This window comes from Oreochromis aureus, linkage group 8 (assembly GCF_013358895.1).
Source record: "Oreochromis aureus strain Israel breed Guangdong linkage group 8, ZZ_aureus, whole genome shotgun sequence".
Taxonomy (NCBI): domain Eukaryota; kingdom Metazoa; phylum Chordata; class Actinopteri; order Cichliformes; family Cichlidae; genus Oreochromis; species Oreochromis aureus.
Window position 1 is genome coordinate 24623971 of NC_052949.1, and position 23711 is coordinate 24647681.

Here is a 23711-nt window from a genome sequence, read left to right on the forward strand (position 1 = left end):
TTCTTAACTCTTTGTGGCACAGATTTACATTCCTTTTGAGATTTTGGTCCATGTTGACATGACAGCATCACACATGCTCTCATTCCATCACATCTTAAAAGTGATCTGTTGGACTGAGGTGTGATGACTGTGTGATCCATCTAAGTGCACAGGTGATCTGGTGTTATCCTGCTGGAAGCATCCATCAGTAGTGACAACACTGTGGTCATAAAGGGATGAATATGGTCAGCGGAAATACTCAGGTAGGCTGTGGCATTTAAATTATGCTCAGTTGGGACCAATATGGGCCAAGAAAATATCCCCCACACCATCACTCAGGGTGGATCCATACTTTCATGCTGTTTAAACCGAATTCTGATCGTGCCATCTGAATGTTGCAGCAGAAACTGAGAGTCATCAAACCAAACAATGGGTTTTCCAACATATTATTATCCAGTTTTAGTGAACTTGTGTAAACTGTATCCTCGGTTTCTTCGTCTTAGCTGACAGAGTGGCACCCAGTGTGGTCTTCTGCTGCTTTAGCTTTTCTGATTCAAGGTTCAGTGTGTTGTGCATTCAGAGATGCTCTTCTGCAGCCCTTGGTTGTAACTTGTAATTATTCACTTGACTTACTCCTGTCGTATTCTCAGCTTAAAACAGTCTGGTCATACTCCACTCATTTCTGGCATTTAACGATTTTTCACCCAGAGAACTGACGCTCACTGGATGTTTTCTCTTTTTCAAACCTTTCTCTGTAAATTGTAGAGATGGCTGTGTGGGAAAGTCCCAGCAGATCAGCAGTTTCTGCAGTACTCAAATCTGCCCATCTAGCACCAACAACCATGGCACATTCACTTAAATCACCTTTCTTCCTCATTCTGATGCTCAGTTTGAACTTAAGCAGGTCATCTTGACCATGTCTACATACCTAAAGAAAAACTGTGATGCATCTTAATTCATTAAATAAAACTGTGACATCTGGTTTATGATCATTTGATTATTTGTACTACGTAGCTTAGCCAAAGCCCAGCACCTTAATGGTGACCTGGTGGATGTTAAGAGGATAAATGCTCAAAATACTTGTCACATGTTTAAATAATGGATTATAAAAGAATGAAACTGTCCATTTAAATAGTCGCAGAATTTGGATGAAAACATATTTTTAATGTGGCAGAAAGTAAATGATGAAAATATTTTTCTTTTTCTCTGTGGCCATCGGGGCTGCTGCTGAGCGCACCCTCAATGTGCCGATTGTTTGGCAGTGACATCTCTTAGCCTTAGAAAAGAAAAACTGTGTTGCATAACAGCTATGAGATTTTTCTTTTATTTGTATTTTCTTTGATAATGCCCACGATATTTCTCTCTTCCTTCAGTACAGTCACATTAGGCCGCTGTCCAACAAAGCTGCACTCCACGCTACTGACTGCAAAATGATGTCACCGTCCTGATGTAAGAAATAAAGAAAAGGAAAGATGCTAAATTTGTTCAACACTTAAATTAATAGGTTTCCAAATTTATTTGTAGCATGGATTTCAGCTTAAGTGAATAGAAGTGAAATTGAGTGTATTGTACCTACATTATCACCAGTCTGTTTGGCTTTTCCTTCCAAACGTGCTCATTAGTGGGTTTTCACGTTTTTAAAAATTCACATTTTTTTTGTCTACGGTCAAAATGAGTGTTTCAGGGTAACCTGATCAAACCCCAACTATATGCTTTGTCAGAAAGTAAAGTTTGAAGCCTAATCTTAAAAGTAGTCAGGGTGTCTGTCTGTCTAGAGCTTTAGGTCACGCATGTTTTGGAATAGCACAGAGTCCAAAACTCAGTAAGTGCAGAAACTTCCAGCCTTTCAAATTCTTCTGCTTATTCAATTCAGGTTTTCTGTGTGGCTGGAGACTATACCAACTGTCATAGTCTGAGAGGTGGAGTACACCCAGGAATGGATGCCAGCCTGTCACAGGGATAACTCATTAGCAGTTACATGCATGTACATGGGGAGAACATGCCAACTCCATACAGAAGTGCCCCAGCTAGTCAGATTTGAACCCACTGTAAAGTGACAGTGCTAACCACAGCACCACATCACTGGATGTTCAATGTACAAGATCTGAGCAGTGAAAGCAGACTTGGATTGGACACTTTTCCCTGTAGTTTGCAGCTGAATACCAGCACAGTGAATTTTAAATCCAATAATCTTTAGCCAATCTAATTCTTGGGGTTTAACAAAATCATTGCATTGTTTAGGAGCTAAACATTTTAAGGCATTTTCATACATAGTCCCCCATTCTCATCTGCCCTTTTGGAGATAGACATGCAAAGTCTTGCCTTAAGTGCTTCCATTAGTAGTCTGTATTTCTTGAAACACAAGGAGACCAGTGCTTTGCACCCTGACTCATTCTTTTATTACATAAAACACCTCATTAGCATAAAGTAGCAGGCATTGAGCATTGTTCACTTTGGAATGATTTGCATAGTTGCACTGTAAAGCCAGCAGTGAAACAGCTCCTCTGAAATTTGAAATGATTAACATAATACAGTAGATACAATACCACGCATCTTAACACTGAAACCGTCACACAGTGTGTGAAGCCACAGCAAATACATATACATGTATATTTTTACTATAAAGTACGGATCAGTGGCCTTAAAATTTCTGTTTTACTTTAACAGACATTGAAAATGTTCGTCGCAGTAGCTGATTCAGGAATATTTTATTTTTAAAACAAGGTAGTTATCATGTTGGCTTTTGAGTGAACTCAGATTAAACTGGGACCTTGTTACACTGTGGTTTCAGTCTTGGCTAAAACTTAAAAATAAGCAATTTACATCATGTAATATCTAGAACAGTACACTTCCTGTAGGTAAAATTCAGTAATTCAGCTGGAAAAGCGCACAGACACACTGTAGGACTCTGTAGGACGATACAACTGGAGAGTTATAAAAAACAACAGGGTCACTGGGACTTTTAATAATAATATACAGTTGGAGATCTTAAATACAGATATAATTAAAAAGGTTATTCATGAATTTCTCCAGTCATTTCAAATGCATTTGAATTATACATTCTGACTCACCTGCATAATTCACTAGCACATCTCAACTGAGCAAAGCCCTCTGATATCCCTGCAGTACTGCCCCCTCTGTTTGCTGTTTTGATAGATGTAGATTATAAAAAACATTGAATTCTTTATCAGGCAGTTATGCATGTTGCACAAAGCGGCTGCAGCAGGTTTGTCCGGCACTATGCATCTGTAACATCTGTAACATCTTATCTGTGAAAAGATTTCTGTGCTCCACCTGCCTTGAAGAATATTATGGCTTCCTGTTTTTTGCTGCTGATCTTTAATTGATATACAGATAAATATGATACAGCTGAGTGTCAAACATGTTGATAGGTCAAGCAGATTTGCCCTCTAGCAGTGCTTTGCAATACTGCAAGGTTTGGTATTGATCTGATACCAAGTAAATACAGAGCCGGTATTGCTGATACCGATACCTTTAACTTATAAAGGCGGCTTATGTCGGGAGGAGCAGTGTGTCATGGCTTATGAGATGAATCATCATCATTTTGCAAATTCTGAACACATTTTAATGACCATTAAAATCACTGTGATTTTTACTTTCCACAATAACGCAACAAAAGACACCTTTCAGCTTTTCATGTATTTTCAGTCTCTGAAGCACTTCCAGTCAGCTTCTATTGTTTAAATGTGCTATAGGTCCTAAATTAAACAAACATGACAGTCAACACAAAAAGGTTCAGACATGTTTCACAGTGCATGTTTGAGGTATATTTTTAATTTACAAAAAAACTAATTATTTAACACGATTAAGTGGGTTACACACTGAACTTTGGGGATAGAAGCAAATTATCAATCTGATACTAAACCAGCGTTTGAATCGACATTTCGATTCTCGATCTCAAAAGGACTGGTTCCTTTTTTAGCACATCTAAAGTATGTCACAGTCATGTGACAGGATTAGAAAAAATCCTGCATGTAGATTCCCCTTTCACAAAATCACTTTGAACTAACAGAAAAACAGACGGATCAGCAGTGGGGTGTTTCCTTCGTATCCATGGAGGAGGTCAAATAATGACCAAGGCTCTCAGTCTGTTCACACCGGAGGGAATCCTCAGCTGATCCCGAAACAGGACGTGTCCGGGGGAAATTATTCACGTTTGTGGCGCAGACTCCTCTCTCGATAGATCTGTTCGGTGAATGGTCTGCAAATACAGAAAAACAAACATGTAATGGGACAATAAATCAGAGCCTGGAAGGCTGTACCACTCCGTGCCAGGAGCGCGCCTGTGTGTTGAACCGTGAGGGAGCTTGAGTATATGAGTGAATGACAGCAAGATGCCCTCGTCTCTCCACGTGCTCCAACACTCTGCTGCAGATGGATGCAGATCAAAACTTTGGAGTCCAAGAGCAAAACAGAGTTTGAAGCATTTCTGTGGTACTCATGGCTAACACAAGAATCAGAATCAGTGGACAGGGTTAAAGAATTTGTGTATGCTGAAAATTTTATAACATGATGTAACATATTGGGACACTGCCTCTTGGTCTCGGTGTATAGTTGCAAGCAAGTTTATTGGCAAAAGGAATCATATCCATCCCATTAATTAGGCACACCTTGCTAGTACTGGGTTAAACCTCTTTTACCTTCATTCCTCATTGTATAGCTCTTACAAGGACTGCAGCATCACACAGAAACACACAGCTGCTCCAGATTTGTCAACTGCACATCAATGATGCAAATCTCCCAATGCACCAACTGTTTATACAAGGCAGGATGGATCCATGCTTACATATAGTTTACCCTAAACCCTGGCCCTTTGGTGAAGTCATGCAATGTAGGCTTACTTTCCTGCTCTGAGCTAACAGAAGTGTCACCCAACATGCTCCTATAGCCCATCTCCTTCATGGCTCAACACGCTGTCCATTCAGAGATGTCCTTCTGCATCCCTTGCTAGTAACAAGTGGTTATTTGAGCATATGCAAAGCAGTCTGGCCATTCTCCTCTGACCTCTGGTATCAACAGGTCATTTTTCGCCCAGAGAACTACTGCTCACTGGGCTTTTTCTGGGCTACACCATTCTCTGTAAACCCTACTTGATGGTTGTGTGGGAAAACCCCAGCAGATCAGCGGTTTGTGCTAATCTACTAGCACCAACAACCATGGCAGAGTCAGCACCATTGAAATCACATTTCATCCCCATTATGAACCTCGGGACGCATTTGGAACCATGCTGTCATTTGATTGGCTGAGATATTAGTTAATGAGTAGTTAAACTGTGTGTCTAACATGGTGACTACTGAGTATATCATTAAAGTGAGGAAATAAGGAACTAAAGTATGGTAAAAGTACAAAAAGTAAATGCACAACACAGCTGTTTAGGAGTACTCTACAGAGCTCCTGCAGTATGATCGTGGGCGATCGTGGCTCAAGAGTTGGCAGTTCGTCTTGTAATCGGAAGGTTGCCGGTTCGAGCCCCGGGTCCGACAGTCTCGGCCGTTGTGTCCTTGGGCAAGACACTTAACCCGTTGCCTACTGGTGGTGGTCAGAGGGCCCGGTGGCGCCAGTGTGCCCCAGGGTGGCTGTGGCTACAATGTAGCTTGCCATAACCAGTGTGTGAATGGGTGGATGACTGAATATGTAAAGTGCTTTGGGGTCCTTAGGGACTAAGTAAAGCGCTATACAATTACAGGCTATTTTACTGGATGTCACAGCATCATTATTAGACGCTTCACACTGCTAGGTATGTTTTTCTGTTACCGTGCTGACTTTCAGAGCACCCAGTCTGTGGATCTACCACTATGGCCAGTCATCAGTCTCTCGCTTTTCAGGAAAGTCCATCTCAGCTCTTGCCTGGGTGGAGTCATAGTAATATAATAAACTGTGCCTAAGAATAGATGAAACAGTGCCGTTTCATCCTGGTGTGAGCTTTCACCGCCACACTATTTGTATCATGAAGATGGCGATTACGAGCTAAAACAAATCCAAGACGCTCTCTGAACTCACTTGACACCAGTTTCCATTCCCTGCATGGCTCCCGCATCAATCCCACCGCCACTTTTACCAATTCCAGTCACCGTGTGAGGTAGAATCCAAGCAGACACCCTGCTCTCCACGTATAGTTTAAACAAATGAGATCATCCTGAATCTATTCCAGCAGCGAAACACAAATATAGCATATGAATCCCAGTCGCAGTGTGTGGTCAAATCTGGCACCTGCCTATCCTTCAATTCACAGGTTCAAGCTACGTGAGACAACGATAGATCAGTGCTGCCAGATGTAAATCTGTGCGCTCATGCACAGCTTGTGTTTAATGCCTGACACTTTCGGAAAAGCATGCCTCTGACTCGGCCAGGGTTAAAAATCTCTTTTTAGACTTTCATTTTACTTGGGTGGAGATTTATTTGGTCTATTGAGGCTACTCAGAAACGCTCAGCCAGACAAAGATGGCAGAATCACTTCTTGCAATCGCTGGATGAGTTGTGCTGTAGAAGAAATTGTCTACGAGAAGCAGTGAAGGAAAAAAGTTTTATTGGATTGGTGAGATAGAGCAGGGATGTCAAACTCTTTTCACACCATGGGCCACATACATACATTAACTGGGCCGGCCAGTGAAAAATCCCCTTTCTGTTTAATGTAAGTAAGTTTAACTGCATATTTAATCCCAGGAATATATTAATATTTCAATAATATATTAATATTATTTATTTATATAACTATTGACACATTGTATAGTATACTGTTAAAGAACAGGAACTCTGTCATTAATACTTCTGTGTGGATTTAACTGTATGGGTTGAACAGCTACATGCAATATTCTGATATTCCAGAATTTCTGATGCCAGTAAAAGTAACACTGTTACCATCTAAATCCTCAGAACTTGATTGTATTTTTTGTAAGTGGAGGCTTTCCAGTTATGTTGCTGTTATTCCCTGTATCCCATAAGTTGCTGATTCTTGTTTTTAATTACAAATGTAATTTTCAGTCTTTTCTAAAAGCTGCTGATGTGACACGTGTCATGAGTAATAATACCAGACCTTCAGGATCCTGTTTTATAATCTGTGTGACTCAGCAGATGCAGGTTGACTGCTGAATAAGTCTGTGCTGAAACAATACTTAAGTTTATTTGCATATTTTTCACATTATCATTCAGCCTTCATTTTTTAACCAGAAAGGTTTTTTGATACATGTCCTCTCCTCCTTCTGGTTATCTGCATATTAGAGTCTAAGGCCCATGACTCATAAGTCTCTGCTTTTTTCCTCCAGGTGTCTCTAGTTTGGTTTAATGAGCTGGAAACCAATAAAACAGGGAGCAGGAAGTTGTTTTCTTCCCTCCTCCACCTTCTAGCCACTACAGCTGCAGTTTTGGTTTTTGTTTTATAACTGATGAATCAAGTCAGTGTATTTGCACATCTTTATTTCTCTTATTTCTTTTGTATGGTCAGTGAATTACTGTTCTGTGTTTTTTAGATGTTACTAAATGTTAGGGCTCTCGGATCTCTTTGACTCTTGCTGGTTTTTTTGATTTTATAAGACTTCATTTGTAGCGAGCATTTCTGGGGGCTGTAACCTACAGTTATTATTCAAGGTTAATTTCAGTTGTCACATGTTCCCGCAACTAAACCCATATACAAATGGTTTTAACAACAAATGTGATTTAATGACAAATGAGAGATGTAGAAAGACTTACCCTTCAAAGCTTATTGCCACCTTGTATGCCACGGCCACTATGGCAGTAAGAATTAGACCGACAGGACTGGCACCACTGGAGACAGAGGGGGAAAATGACTTAGTTAGAAGGGTCTAGTTACATACGCTATATACACTAGACCATTTCTCAGCAAAGTATCCATTATATGTAATGTAATGTCATTCGTTATATAAAAAAACAAACAAAACCCAAACAACATTCATTCTCTTCCGCTTATCCTTGTCAGGGTCGTGGTGCGAAGCAGGAGCCTATCCCAGCTGTCTTAGGGCGAGAGGCAGGGTACAACCTGGACAGGCTGCCAGTCTGTTGTAGGACCAACATACAGAGACACACAACCATGGGCAATTTTGAGTTACCAATTAACCTATCCCCACTAACTGCATGTCTTTGGACTGTGGGAAGCAGGAGTACCAGGAGAGAACCCATGCAAACACGGGGAGAACATGCAAACTCCATGCATGGCCCTGGCCTGATGGTGGAAGTGGAAACTCAGGACCTTCTTGCTGTGAGGCAACAGTGCTAACCACCGTGCTACCCTTATGCGTAAAAAAAAAGAAAGAAAAAAAAGAAACAGCCACACAGGTCTAGGCACTGGTTGGGGACTATCTGGAAACCACTGATTGCTAGAGAAACATGTATTCCACAACTGGATGGTAAGTGGTAGGTTGTTGGCAGACACTGTGAAATCAGTTACTAAAGGCCCATGGATTAATCCATGCAAATTACAGTGACAGCAGCAATCTGCCACCACTTGCAAACTGGTTGTGGAATACATATTTTTGATCACCAGGAAAACACTGGGGTAGCAGACTGCTCTCTAGGCATATGCGACTGATTTCACCAAATAAACATTTCCCACAAAAAAGATGTGAATGCTTTTTCATCTGTTTCTCAATTAGCACTGTTTTCACACAGTGCCAACAGCTACAGCATGGCGATGAGCAGCTCAGTGTAACGCTGTACGCCAAGTGTTTATTCAGGTTCCTGACAGCTGAGAAACATTCAACTGTTCTTTTCATCCAGCTATACAATTACACTGTGGAGATGGAAAAACGCCAACCATCGTATCCTATTTATAGAGGTGGAAAACAAGAGTGTTAGAATTAAAATAAAGACAACTTAAATGAATGAGTGACATGTATTTTACTTTTTATTGTAGCATTCTACCTTCTATTAGTCTTTTTTACGCTAATAAGTCAGAAAGCACCTGTATGTGTCTGAGGAGCTACGCCTTACTCACAAGCCATGTGTTAGTGGGCATCAGAAACAGCAATCTTACACTCACTCGACACACTGACCTACATATATCTGATCAGGAAGTGGCACAGTGACACACATTCGTTGTATGTTAAAGTGTGCTTTTTCACAGGAGCACACGCAGTCTTGCATAAGAGGAGGAAAAGCAGCGGGCATATTTAAGCAAAAACCTGAGTGCTGACCTAAAACACCTTTCATGAGGCGCAGCAATCTGAATAACAAAAAGCTAGTGACAAGCTAGAGCGCTGCCATTATATTCACTGTTAGTGTGTGTTGCAGAGCATTTTTGTTCTTTGAATTTGACACTTCACACAATCGATTTACATTTTTGCCACACCGTCTATTGAAGCTTACCATTCAAAGACTTGTTTGCCATTAGGATAAAGAAAAAAAGGTTAATCAGAATCAATCAGAGCAGGACACGGGGGGGCTGAACTTTACTAGCTGAACAGGCTTATGAAACTATCCACGCTGACCCAGTTAAATGGGCAGTAATAAATTCAGTGCTTTTCCAGACTTTTACAAATGCAAGACCATGACAAAGGACACTGCACTGGCTCTGTAGCTCTATCTAAAAAACTCAAAATGAAGGAAGAGGAAATTTGTCCTTCAGCTTCAATATGCCACATTTGAACTTTAACTCATTTTAAATCATACAGCCATTCAGTACTCAGTAACCTGCCACCTTTTTAATCTCAGTATTGTAAGCTGGATGCAGTGATAAATTATGCTTTTTACATTTTGCAGGTAATAACACTTATACAAGTTATCTATGGGGGGACATTACTGTTTTACACATACCAGTTTGAGACACACTGTGAATGTGTTTTACGTGGTGAGGAACTCTGACCTGGGATCAACTGGTTTATGGACAGAGTTTCATTAACAGGTAGAATGAACAACAGAATGAGATTCCCATCCCTGCATTCATACCATTAGACATTTAACTGAACACATGGAGACATGAAGTTGACAAGATATCTGAATAGGTTTGTGTCTTTGGTATCAGACCAAAAGACATGCACAGCAAATCCTTCAACTTGTCCAAATTATGACGTGGGACCTCTCTGTACCCACCTTTTTTTTCTGGAGATTTGGGTAACTTGGATTACAAGTTAACACCCTGAGCATCTGAAGTTTAGAGTCTCAGTCACACAGACCTAGACCGGTTGTTGACCTCTGGCAATCTCCGGTTACTAAGGTAAAATGTGTATTTCCGAACTGGTTGTTCAGTGGTTGCTGGCAGTCAATAGGTGAGATTGGTGGGAAGGTACACACCAAAAAGCTCCCTGTGATTGCTTTGGTTGCTAAAAGATTAGTTTGGTCGCCCATAGTTTGCATGGAAGATGCCAACTTGTCTGCAAACACTCAACGCTTGCTCTCTGAGCTGTAGTGAAACTTGAAAAAGTGCAACCCAAACAGAAAATGAAGAATGTTTATGTAAAATGATTTTTGAGTAAAGGTTGTGCCTTACTTCTGTAGCCAACATTTTTAAACGCGCAACTTTTACTTTGAAGGTGAAAGGTTTCTTGAATGTGTTGCACTTTTTACAATTCCCCCACCACTTGGTGAGCGGGTGTTGAAGACAAGTTGGCATCTTTCATGCAAACTACTGACAAATGCTGAAAACTGCTAGCTATCGGCAGGGATGGTTTTGATGCAGGACCATTAAAATCTCTGTAACCAACTTTACACTCGTGACACTTCCAGCAACCTCAGAAGAGTCCACAGAAGACACACTTTTCCCTCAGGGTGCTAGGGTCACTAAGCAGTCTCTAGGCCTACTTGACTGAGGTTTTAGTAATCAGTTTCACAGTGACTGGCAGCAACCTCCAGCAACCACTCACCAACTAGTTGGGAAATGCACATGTTTCACTAGTGAGTTGCTGAGTGGAGTCTTGGCTGTCAGTGGGGACAAATATAACCTTAACCCCAATTCTAACCCTGTTCAATCAGAATATGTAATTTCTGTTGCTATTAAATTGATTCCAAGTCTTGGCAATCAGGAAACAAAGAGAGTAATCATACATCAAACATACAGCAAAAATAATTTACATTTTTCAAAAAAAAAGGCTGTTTTGCCTTTCACCAAAATATAAGTGTAGGTAGAGTCGGTTATTCACTAATCATTAAGTCAGCCAGTGATTCCCAGCATCTCCAGCCTGCATATCAAAGTGTCGTCTAATAGCAAACCCCAATTAATACTGGGACTGGAGAAGCACTTTGTGAAGTGATAAGACTGCTGAAAGAGGCCAACACCGTCAGAAAACATGTTTATCACAAAAAGATGAAGGCAGCAAAATTGTTTAGTTAGGCTGGCAGCACAAACAGACTCTTCGATCCAGTTTTCTAGCTCTCACATTTTAGTCCTTGCCAAAACCCGAAACAAGCAGGAGTTGAAAATACAAATTTAAGTCATAAATATGGTTGTGGGGCATAGCCACATTACTTGTGTTGTATGTTAGTCATTAATAGTAGTAACCCAGTAAGGTTTATGTTGCATGCTTATGGCAAGAAGATGGGAGCAACAGCAGCTCTCCCGTGACTTTAAATTTCTGTGTCAGTTTAGTAATAACTGGGATTGCATTCGATTCACATCTTTCCCCAGCTTCAAATTTGACGCACGACACTGGCTTCTGTGAGGCCCACTGATTGCGACAGACCAATCTGACACGGTGAGTCAGTAGACCTTGTGTAAATTTCTATTTAACACTGACCCATATAACAAACTGTCATAATTACAAACAAAACCCCCCCGAAAACTCCTCATGCCACACTGGAACATCATCGCCATTTATTGGTATGACACAGTGTTATATTCATCCCATTTTTTTTATTGAAACTGCTCTAGAAAAAGAAGCAGGATATTTCTTATTAATAGTTCATGGCATGACCTTTTAGCTGTCTGGCTTCCTATTCTGAGACAGACTGTTAGATGATTTATATGAAACAATGGTGATCTCTGAAGCATATGATTCAGTGAGACAACAGTTGTCAGTTTGCTGTGAGTTAAATGTCTCAATAAATGAATGCTATATTTGAATAATCGCACCATTTTATATTCAGTCCATCTGCAAGTCTCGCTCGACATGCTGTTAGCTAAATCTCATTGGAAGTATTGTTTATGAATATGAATGTGCACCGTCTGTGTGAGCGATTCCATATGTGCTCTGTGTATGAAGCAGGCTGCAGATGTGCTAATCTTTCTTTGGCATAAATTTGGACAACACTGTGAAGTCCTAAAAGTTAGTGTTTCTTTTAAAAGAAGAATAAATTTAAATGTAAAAAAACAACAACTTGCTCCTCAACTCACAGTTGAGGAAGAAGTATTAGTGCCATAAAAATTGTAACATGAATAAGATGTAACTGACAGACTACGTGTATTATGCAGTTTGCACACTGAACATGAAACCTTTAGTCTGCAGGAATATTTAGGTCACAGACTCATCTCTCTGGCTCTCATTGATTTTCATTGGCAGACATTGTTCCTGGATAGACCTCAGCCTGGGAAAAATATGGGTTAATGAGTATTGATCTAGGAACTGGCTACTTAGCTAGTCACTGGGTGATGTGGCTGCAATCGACGTCAAGATGTCAAGTCAACAAAGGCTGATTTTATCTTTGAAATATGGGTTACTATAACAAATAAACTATATTCCATTCAGGTTAGCAGCTTTGTGAAGCTCCTTCATAGTCAAATTATATCAAGAGAACATTTCATACCTTGATTTTTTTTGCTGACCACTGTTAAACAACAGAAAAAGAATGTGCCAACTATCAGTTATATGACTGAAATTTTTTTTTTGACGTGGTGATATTTGGTGGTCCCATACAAACATGAGAAACTTACAAAGCCAGTGATGACTGTCAAAAAACCTTGGGTTGAACTCCTCTAAATAGAAATCTGAAATGGGATCCAGTACTCTACAGTATCTCCATCATGTCACAACTCATGTATGAGAGCAGTTTGTTGTGGTGGTGACCTTTGAAGAACAGGTGAATACTTTGGGATAAAAATATTACTTTTGATTGCATCATGTTTACTTTCAGCACATTGCTACCTTAGCTTAAGTATGTAGCATGATAATATTTGCTAATTAGCATTGTTTTGCTATCTGGCTGTAAATCAAGATTTCAAATATTAACATTTTATCCTATTTCATCCTGATGAAGGCAGACTGCTGGGATGTCTGTGGCATCGTGCTTGTATGCACATGAACACTCCAGTTAGCAAACATGCTAAAATCTCTGCATTCAAGTGTGGTCACCATTATTGGGTAATGTATTACATATTACTAATTACTTACTTAATTACTCTTTGGAGAAAGTAAATCTACTCGTTACATTACTTTCTTGTCACTCTGTAAAATTACCTAAAGCCTACTGTCACATAATTACCAGTTTAATCTATAAACCAGAGGCTACAGTTCCAAACTCCAGTCTGTGGATGGACTCGGGAAACTAAGCTAAATCAGCTTAACTGGTATCTTAGCATTATAACCTCTCAGCCAAATCAGGTCTCTGAAAACAAACAAACAAATGAACCAAAAAAAACAACAAAAAAAGATATAATTAACCATAATGGTAAACATGAGTTTTAACAATTTACAGCGTATTTGAGCAACTCATAGAATTAAAAATACACTTTAGATATCTGAGCAAAAATTTCGAGATGAGGAGAAAAAAGTGAATGTCAGAGTCTGTGTGTCTCTCTGGGTCCAATTTATACTATAATCTGACCTAAAATAGCCATTTAAAGAAAGCTTAGCATTGACCATCCACTTATATACTTCCTAGCCTTATTACAGATCACCGGAGGACATCAAAATCATGTACCATGTTGGGCTGGAACTCTGTAAAATACACCCAGGCAGTAATTGGAATAACCTTTGAAGAAATGAGGAGAACAGAAAACATTCTCAGTCTCAGGTATAGCCGGTTGATGACGACATTGTGCAATTTATACGTAAAACACTGACATGTGGGTTTAAAGGAAAGATTCACAGAGGTTACAGCCTGAGCAAAAATCTAGTGAGTCAGACAGTCACACAATATCACCATTTTAATTGAACAGCACTTTAAAAATTGTGTCCTATGATTGACAGCTCATGTGGAGGTGGGAGACAACAGAAATGTTTATTTGGCACAGTCTCCTCTCTACATAATAAGAAAGAGAAGCCTTCTTAATGGGATATTGCACTTGCATGAGTACCATCTCTGATAAGTCTTTATCAGGTCATTTCTTTGAAGTAGATATGACGCATATGTAGATGAAAGATTTATTAAAGCAAATGAAAGTGACAAAAGTGTCACTTCACATCATAAATTCTTCAAGAATTTTATATTATGTGGAAATGGCTTTTAGTGGATCAACAATACCTTTAGAAATATAATACAGTGCTTCTGGACAGTATTCACAATGCTTCATTTATTCCACATTTTGTTATGTTACAGCCTTATTCCAAAATGGATTCAATTCATTTTTCACCTTAAATTCTATGCCCAACACCCCATCACCAAAGTGAAAAAAGCTAGCATTGGTTTTCTTACAAATTTATCAAAAATAAAAACCAACAATATAACAAGTAGATAGCCACTGACAGCCTTTATAACATGACACTCAAAACTGAGCTCAAGTGCTTGATGTGCATGTGAGTCCGTCTGTGGCAAATTCAGTTAATTGGACATGATTTGAAAATGCTCAGACTTGTCTATATAAGGTGCCATAGCTGACAGAGCATGTCAGAGTGCAAACCAAGCCATCAAATCCAAGGAATTGACTGCAGACCCCTGGGAAATTATATCGAGGCACAGATGTGGGTAAGGGTATAGAAAACTACAGCACTGAAGGTTCCCCAATGGGCAGAGTGGCCTCCATCATCTGTAGGCGGAAGAAGTTTGGAATCATCAGAACTTTTCTCAAAGCTGGCTGCTCAGCCGATCTGAGTGATCAGGAGCCACAGGCAGGGAGGTGACCAAGAACCTGATGGTCACTCTGACAAAGCTCTAGCATTGCTCTGTGGAGAGAGGACAACCTTTCAAAGGGACGACCATTTCTGCAGCACTCTACTGGTCAGACAATGGCAAAGTGGCCAAATGGAAGCTATTCCTCAGTAAAAGGCACATGGAAGCTCACCTGGATTTTGCCAGAAGGTACCTAAAGGACTCCGAGATTCTTTGCTGTGATGAAACAAACATCTTTGGCCTGAATGCCAAATGGCATGTCTGGAGGAAACCAGACACCACTCGTCACCTATTCCTACAGTGAAGCATGGTGGTGGAAGTATCATGCTGTGGGGCTGTTTTTAGGCAGTACAAACTGGGAGACTAGTCACGGCTGCAGGAAAGAGGAATTCAGCAATGTCCAGAGACATCCTTGATGACAACCTGGACCAGAGTACTCTGAACCTCAAACCCTAAGCACACAGCCAAGATAACAAAGGAGTGGATTTGGGACCACTCTGCGGTTTCCACTCTGAAACCCAATTAAATATCTTGTGAGGAATCTAAAAATGGCTGCACACAAATGTTCCCCATCTAATCTGATGGAGCTTAAAGCAGTTCAAAGAAAAATGAGAGAAACTACCCAGAAAAGGGTGCACCAAGCATCATACTCATAGAGACTGTAATTGCTGCCAAAGGTGCTTCAAAAAACTATTGTTCAATTCTGTCAATACTTATTAATGTGTTCTAGTTTTGTTTTTATTTTGAATAATTTTGCAAGAATTTCAATCAAAAATATTTCACTTCATGGAGTGTGCAGAATTCTTAGATGAAAATAAATGTAATCCATTGTGGAATAAGGCTTTAACATGACAAAATGTGGAATATGTGAAGTGCTGTAAATACTGTCTGGATGCAATGTACATTATCACTGAGATAGAAAGATAAAACCATCAGCCATCTGCGTATTTTATCTCCCTTTCTTTATCTTCATATTGTAACTTGATAAATCAGCTGCAATTACCCTTTCCAACACTATTTGAGTAGTCTGAGGAATACAAGCATAGATCTAGGCTGTTCCATTGTATTGATTTATGCTGGACAGTCTTCTGTACTGAGTGCCCCACTTGTTGAATGCTGCTCAGCACCCTAATTTTTAGATAAAAGTCTGTATGTCTGATCGAGCCATTTGTTGAACCACCTGCACTCTCTGTTCACGTTTATTGATCTTTCTTTTTGCCAAACATTGGATGATTCATAAGTTATTGCCAATAGATTCCGTTCTTTCTTTCTAAGCCTCATTTTTATATTCTTCACCAATGCTTCAATGCTCAGTGTATGTCTCATATTTAAAAAACAAAAAAACAACTCCCTCTTATTCTGAATGGCATGGACTATGATTGAAATGACACACAGTGGTAGCTAACAACTGGTTGGAAAAATTTCTATTGTCCAAACTGCAGGAGGTTGCAGGCTGTCCTGGAATGAAACTGGTCACAAAGAAAGTGCAAACTGACAGTGTCCTGATCGCTGTGGTTGCTAACAGATTGCCACAGTTACCTGTAGTCTACATGGAAGTTGCCGAAAAGTTTACAAGAACTCACTAACCAACCACGGAGCAGAAAATGGAAATGGAAACCATTTGCTTTCCAAGTAAAACTTGTGCTTCACTACTGAAGCAAACTTATTTCAAAAAGTGTTACATTTACTTTAAAGACAAACAGTCTCTGTTTCTGATTTGTGTCACAGTCTTCACAATTTCAAAACTACTTAATCAAAAGCTGGCAAGTATTTGCAGACAAGCCAGTGTTTTTCAAAGAAACTATGTGCAATCACGGTGATCTGCTAGCAAGCAAACCAATCACGAGAAGGTTTTTGGTGCGACTCCATATACCTTTTTGTAACCAATTTCACTGGCGACAGGCAGCAATCTCCAGTAAACACTCTCAAGCGATCAGTGAATAATTATTTAATAATCATCATCAACTCAGCCACAAAGTAAAACTACAGATTGGGGTCACACAGTGCTGAGGCAGAAAGTGCAAAAGTTGCTAATGCTCTCCAGACTCAGACCTTTGTTGGTATTACCTTCAGCACAAACACTGTGGGGTGGGAGCTTCATGATGTTGGTTTCCATAGACTAGCAGCTCCTGTAGGTCTAGTCTGTTAGTGACCTGGTATTTTTGTCCATATAGGGGATATATATTTGAGGGCTTATTGGGGGATGACAAAAAGGTGGGCAGCACATGTGAAAGTACTTAACAACAGGTGAAAACAATATAGAGAATCTGAGAAAGACAAAGAGAGGAAGCAAAACTATCAGGGCACAAAATACATCAGATTTTCTAAGTAAAACAAGAAATAACCAAAGCAGACTGACACAGACATGGTTAACAATGTCAAGAGGACCAAGGTGTCAACAAAACACAAGCAGGCACAGGCAGACACACTACTACTAAAAATAGTAAGGGATTAACCAGAGCACAAGAGATCACAAAAAGTTAAATGGTAGAATAACCATTAAAATCAATATCATAAGAACTAAAACTTCCAATATACTAGAATATGAAACAAGAAATCAATTCAACAAATACCAGACTAATATGACAAAACTAAAAAATACTAACCAAGGATCAAAAATATAATGAAAACAAAACAAAAAACCAAACATAGGAGCAGTGAAACTGCTTTGCACTGCTTTTCAGAGATTTATGATTACACACTCCCTCTGCTGGGACACTCTCCACATATACACCAAAGTAGGAGCCACAGCTGTATAGCAACAAGGCTAGTCCACAGTTGTGTGTTTTTGCCAGAAGCAGAAAGTGACCTTCTGAAAGTCAGTGTTGTTGTTCTCTCTTAGTAAGAAATAATAATTCATCCCACAAGCATAACACATGACTGTGGTCAATGATGCAGCTAAAGAGCAGCATTCACCACACTTTTTAATCAGTTGGATTTTACAATTGTAATAAAACAAATGATATTTACTTAGTTCTTATAAAATGTGAGGAAAAAGAGGGAGTCACGGAGGGGTACTATCTGATATTCGATGCTCTTTAAGCAGCTGGTGTTCTGTGTACAGTGAACTAATGTGGACTAAGTCGTGACAGATGATGATGATACAGACTGCAACTCCAACGCTATGCCATCAGAATGTAACAACTTTTGAAAATTGTTCTCCCAAGTCATGAGGGCAATCAGGACACCAACCCCCTCCCCAATTATTCAAACTCATAAACATTAGTAACTGTTTTACTAAATACACTGTAGCTGCACTTTAGCTGTTTCGGAAAAACCCCATGCCATAACCGCATAAATGTAATTACATGTGTTGTGAACACAGCCCACACAGATACAAATGCTGGCAATGGAGTAAGAAAGTAGCGTGGACTTGTAGGTTCTAAATACAGTCATCACGCATGTCTAAATTAAGCTGAACTCTATGATTAGAAATGTAAAAATTCAACTGCATTTCATTTGAAAACCAAATTTCTGTTACTGTAACATTCCATAGCAGCATCATCATTGCAGATAGTCATGGTCATAAACCTGAAGGAAAATACGAGGGCAATCCCAAAAGTAAGGTCTCCTATCATTTTAGAAATACAAACAACCATTTATTTTCCATAATACTGACATCATTTTAAAGCTTGAAGACTTATTTATTTTTCTACATAATCGCCATTTCAGTTGATGCATTTTTGTAGACGCTGTGGCAGTTTTACAATACCTATGTCATATCCGCTCGCCGCCGTCGCTTTACGGACAAATTTTCTTTCAACTTTGGGAACAGGCTGCAAAGTCCAGACAATAGGGTGGGTGGGTGATGAAGTTTCAACCAAAGTTTTGCAGGAGAGCGACAGATTGACGGGAGACGTGTGGAAGTGCGGTGTTGTGGAGAATGCTTACGCCCTTGCTCAGCATTCCTCTTCTCCAGTTCTGAAATGCCCTTCTGAGTTTTTCCCAGTGTTTCACAGTGCCTGTCAGCATTTATTGTGGTCCCAACAGGCAGAAAGTCAACCAACAATGCCCCGTTTCGGTCCCAAAACACAGTTCCGCACTGCGCGCAAGAATTCTCAATGACACTGTGCATCAAACTGTCGCTCTTCTGCAAAACTTTGGTTGCAACTTCATCACCCACCTACCCTATTGTCCGGACTTTGCAGCCTGTTCCCAAAGTTGAAAGAAAATTTGTCGGTAAAGCGATCCTGCGGCGGCGGCGAGCGGATATGACATAGGCATTGGAAAACTGCCACAGCATCTACAAAAAGGCATCAACCGAAATGCTTGATGCATTTTTATGTAGAAAAATAAAAATAAATTATGTAGAAAAATAAATAAGTTTTCAAGCTTTAAAATGATGTCAATAGTATGGAAAATAAACGGTTGTTTGTATTTCTAAAATAATAGGAGACCTTAGTTTTGGGATTGTCCAAAATTAGCTTTGTGTTGTGGATACATACTTAGCTCTATATGAAAAAGAAACTGCTCTCTGTTGTGAAATCATGATTAACCTGATTACTGTCAGACCAGGTGAATTAAAAAAAAAAAGAAATCAGAAAAGTAGAACAAAGTGAAGTAGTTTAAAAACCTCAAAAAGCAGTCACATCATGACCTAAAGAAACAGCTGAGATATAAAGTCACTGACATTTTCAGTCTGGAAAGGGCTACAAAGCTAAACTCCAATGAGAGCCATTAGCTACAAATGGAGAAAACTTGTAACACTTGTTACCTCCCTAGAATTCCGGCTGACCAAAATAACTCCAATAGTGATTATCGACTCATCCAGGAGATTACAGAACAACCCTGAATAACATCTAAAGAACTACAGGCCTTACTTGTCAATGTTCATGATTCAACAATAAAAAAAGACACTGTGTTCTTGTCGTCAGCAGTGGTTTTCTCCTTGGAACTCTACATGGATCCCATTTTTGCCCAAAGGCTAATTTCACATTTGCCATAAAGCATCTTGATGATCCCCAAGACCTTTAAGAAAATATTCTGTGGACTGATGTGACCAAAGTTGAACTTTTTGGAAGGTTTGAGTCCCGTTACATCTGTTATGAAATGAACACACCATTCCATAAAATGGAACAACAATCACATGGTCGTAGTGTGATGAACGGGGCCCACTTTGATTCTTCACAACCAGGACAACTTGCTGTATTTATGGAACCAGGAAATCTACGCTCTATCAGAAAATCCTAAAGAAGAATATCCGGCCATCAGTTTATGCCCTGAAGCCCAACCTCACTTGGCTTATGCAGCAGGACAATGACCAAAAAACACCAGCACCCACCACATTTTTGAGTGTCGAGGCCACTTGGAAATGTTGAAAATGAACCTTTTGTAGTGACTCAGACAAATGCTTGACTTAAGGATTGGATTGAGACACTTTGGCATGACCTTAAACAGGATGTTTGTCCTCAACCCCAATGTTGTGTGCTGCTCATCAGCAGTGACAATACAAAAAATAATTTCTCATTACACAGACTGACATATTAAACATAAATGATAACAAAATTCATAACAGGTAGTTCTTTAATATTTTAAATATCTTAAATATTAAATTGCTTGCTGGCTATTACTCATGTCAACTGAGGTCAACCAACTTTGACATATTCATCAACTATCTAAAACTTTTGCACTTTAGGTCACAAGAGACTGCAAAGTTAGCAGATAATTCTCTAGGGCTTATTACTACAAATGATCCCTTCACATGAAAACAAACATGACTTATTTTGGATGAGAAGTCTTGAAGAACATGACTGCTATAGATAGCTTCCTGCTGACCATCGACAGGCAATGTGATATGAGGTATTCTGAACAGAACCGAGCAGGCTGAGGCAGAGAATGCTACGATATTTCGGCATATATAATAAAGTTGCATCAAAGATAGAGTTAAAGCAACTGTATGAACACAAGTGAGAGAGATATATAGAGAGAAGAGGTGGGAGTGAGATGAGAGCTGAGAATAGAGGATAGAGCGCAAATTAAATCCAAAGCAAAGAGAAAATGGGAAAATGGAAAATGGGGCTAAAATTTGTCATAACAGAAACAGAACTGAAGATGAGGTAACACTCGGAATGGAGTCCGTATAGCTCCATGAGAGGAAGAATGGGAGGCTAATAGCTTTTTGGCAGCTGGGTCTTCAAAAAGAGAGTGCCTGCCTAGAAACTGCACACGCTGAGCTCGTAGCAGCAGCCTGGTCACAGTTGTCATAGAAACAAGCACACGTAAAAGTTTTTACCTTATTTACAAAGAGCAGTTTGCAACTTTAGAAACATTTACAACTCTTAGGTTCCAGGTTATTATCTGCTCTCGCTTTATTTAGAACGACTTTTGATGTACATCAGCGGGCTCATTTATTAACACGCTACAAACTCCTCTGGTTATATTTGAAACAAACATATTGCTAACTTATTAAGCCAAATCTCTTGCTTTCTCTGTCTTGTGCTAATCACATCCATAAAAGTGACCTCTACTGTCGCACACAGTCTCCAACACACACACACACACTTACATGAGTGCCAAGCCGAGGTAGTTAGCTGTGCTGCCCCAGTACATTGGGTTCTCTGTGATGTTGAAAGGAAAGCCTGTTACCTTCTCATCCATCAGAATTCCAAAGTAGTCACCTGGAAAATACATAAAAAGACAAAACCGGTGTTTCATAACTTCAGTCTGACAGTTTCTTTTTTTTTTTCAGTGATTCAAGAAACTGGAGTCTATCCCAGTAGCAAGAAGCAGAAAACATTTCCAAAGTGTCCAAATTTCAGTTCTACATCATCTTATCAACCAGTCCCTAGTAGACATGTATTCAGTCAGCAAAGCCCTTTGGACTTGCACAGCGTTACCATGGTTTCTGCTATGCCATCAACTGATGTCTTGTTTTCACAATCCTACCAGACAGATTTTGGACCTGCTTATCAAGTCTATGATGATTTTTAACATGTACCTGACAAAACAACGCAACACTAAAGTCAGACTGAGGATACACTGCTGGGAACATGACACAGCTCTGTTAATGCTGTAGTGTCTGGGTGCTGTGCGTCACCTGGCTGTTAATGGTGTCAATAATACAACTCTATGGGCATGACTTCATGTGTAATCTTTGGACTTTGATTCATAGCAAAATATTACAAAAGAAACTTTTTAGAACCTCTGACAACCTCTTTTGGTGACCTGTTTTAGCAGAAATATGTCCTTAACTTTTACTAATGGGACTTTTTCTGACAACCCCACTCTCAGGAATGGCAAAGTGTATGGCAGCATAGTGCCTTAGTCAGAGATGAGACCCACTGATGGGCACTTAGTGATTTTGTTTTTTTTCCTCTCTGTACACTAGTGCCTAAAAGCTGGCCTCACAAAGATGGGTTACTGCAAATGGGACCATTTTCTGGTTGGCGCCACTGTTTTGTATTTACTGGTGCAACATGAGTCGATGACTCCATCAATCCAGCTGGCTCTCCTGACAATTTTGTCACTGCAGAAAGATGAGGTCAGTACCACACATCGGCTGCATATAACATAAATCAAAAAAGCTCCATGTGCATGATATATATATATATATATGTATGTATATACATATACATACGTATGTATATATATAGCCACTGACATAAAGACAAGAAAGCTCCTTACCATGCATGGAGGGTTTCACCCCAAGCCCAGCACCCTGAGGCTGTACGCTAAGCGGAAGGAAGGGGGCCGGGGACTGGTGAGTGTCAGCACCACAGTCCAGGATGAGACAACGAACATCCAAGAATACATTGGGAAGATGGCCCCAACTGACCGAGTGCTCAGTGAATACCTCAGGCAGCAGAAACCCAAGAAAGAGGAGGGAGACGAGGAACCATCATGGAAGGACAGGCCCCTGCACGGTATGTACCACCGGCAGATAGAGGAGGTGGCTGATATCCAGAAATCCTACCAGTGGCTGGACAAAGCTGGACTGAAAGACAGCACAGAGGCACTAATCATGGCAGCACAAGAACAAGCTCTGAGTACAAGATCCATAGAGGCTGGGGTCTATCACACCAGGCAAGACCCCAGGTGCAGGCTGTGTAAAGATGCCCCAGAGACAATCCAGCACATAACAGCAGGGTGCAAGATGCTAGCAGGCAAGGCATACATGGAACGCCATAACCAAGTGGCCGGCATAGTGTACAGGAACATCTGTGCCGAGTATAACCTGGAAGTCCCGAGGTCAAAATGGGAGATGCCCCAAAGGGTGATGGAGAATGACCGAGCTAAGATTCTGTGGGACTTCCAGATGCAGACGGACAAAATGGTGGTGGCTAACCAACCGGACATAGTGGTAGACAAACAGGAGAAGACGGCTGTAGTGATCGATGTAGCGGTTCCGAATGACAGCAATATCAGGAAGAAGGAACACGAGAAGCTGGAGAAATACCAAGGGCTCAGAGAAGAGCTCGAGAGGATGTGGAGGGTGAAGGTAACGGTGGTCCCCGTGGTAATCGGAGCACTAGGTGCGGTGACTCCCAAGCTAGGCGAGTGGCTCCAGCAGATCCCGGGAACAACATCGGAGATCTCTGTCCAGAAGAGCGCAGTCCTGGGAACACCTAAGATACTGCGCAGGATCCGATATATACACATATATATACATATATGTATATATATATATATATATATATATATATATATACATATACATATATGTATATATATATATATATATACAGTCTCATCCTGGACTGTTCCAATGTCATTGCTGTATAGCCTGGTAGTGTGTATCAGTGAATCGATGTCTCGTTCACTCTTGGCATACAGCTTGATGTCAT

General features: G+C 40.1%; 1 protein-coding gene across 1 annotated transcript in view; it reads right to left on the minus strand.

Annotated features, from left to right (window-relative positions):
• Positions 1-2355: 2355 nt before the first annotated feature.
• pemt (phosphatidylethanolamine N-methyltransferase) overlaps positions 2356-23711 on the minus strand; it is an 84852-nt gene continuing 63496 nt past the window's right edge. The window contains exons 5-7 of the mRNA XM_031752511.2: positions 21434-21545; positions 7687-7761; positions 2356-4201 (exon numbers count right to left, since the gene is read on the minus strand). Coding sequence (XP_031608371.1) covers positions 4147-4201; positions 7687-7761; positions 21434-21545 — 242 coding nt within the window. The 3' untranslated portion in view covers positions 2356-4146. The remainder of the gene's footprint in view (positions 4202-7686; positions 7762-21433; positions 21546-23711) is intronic.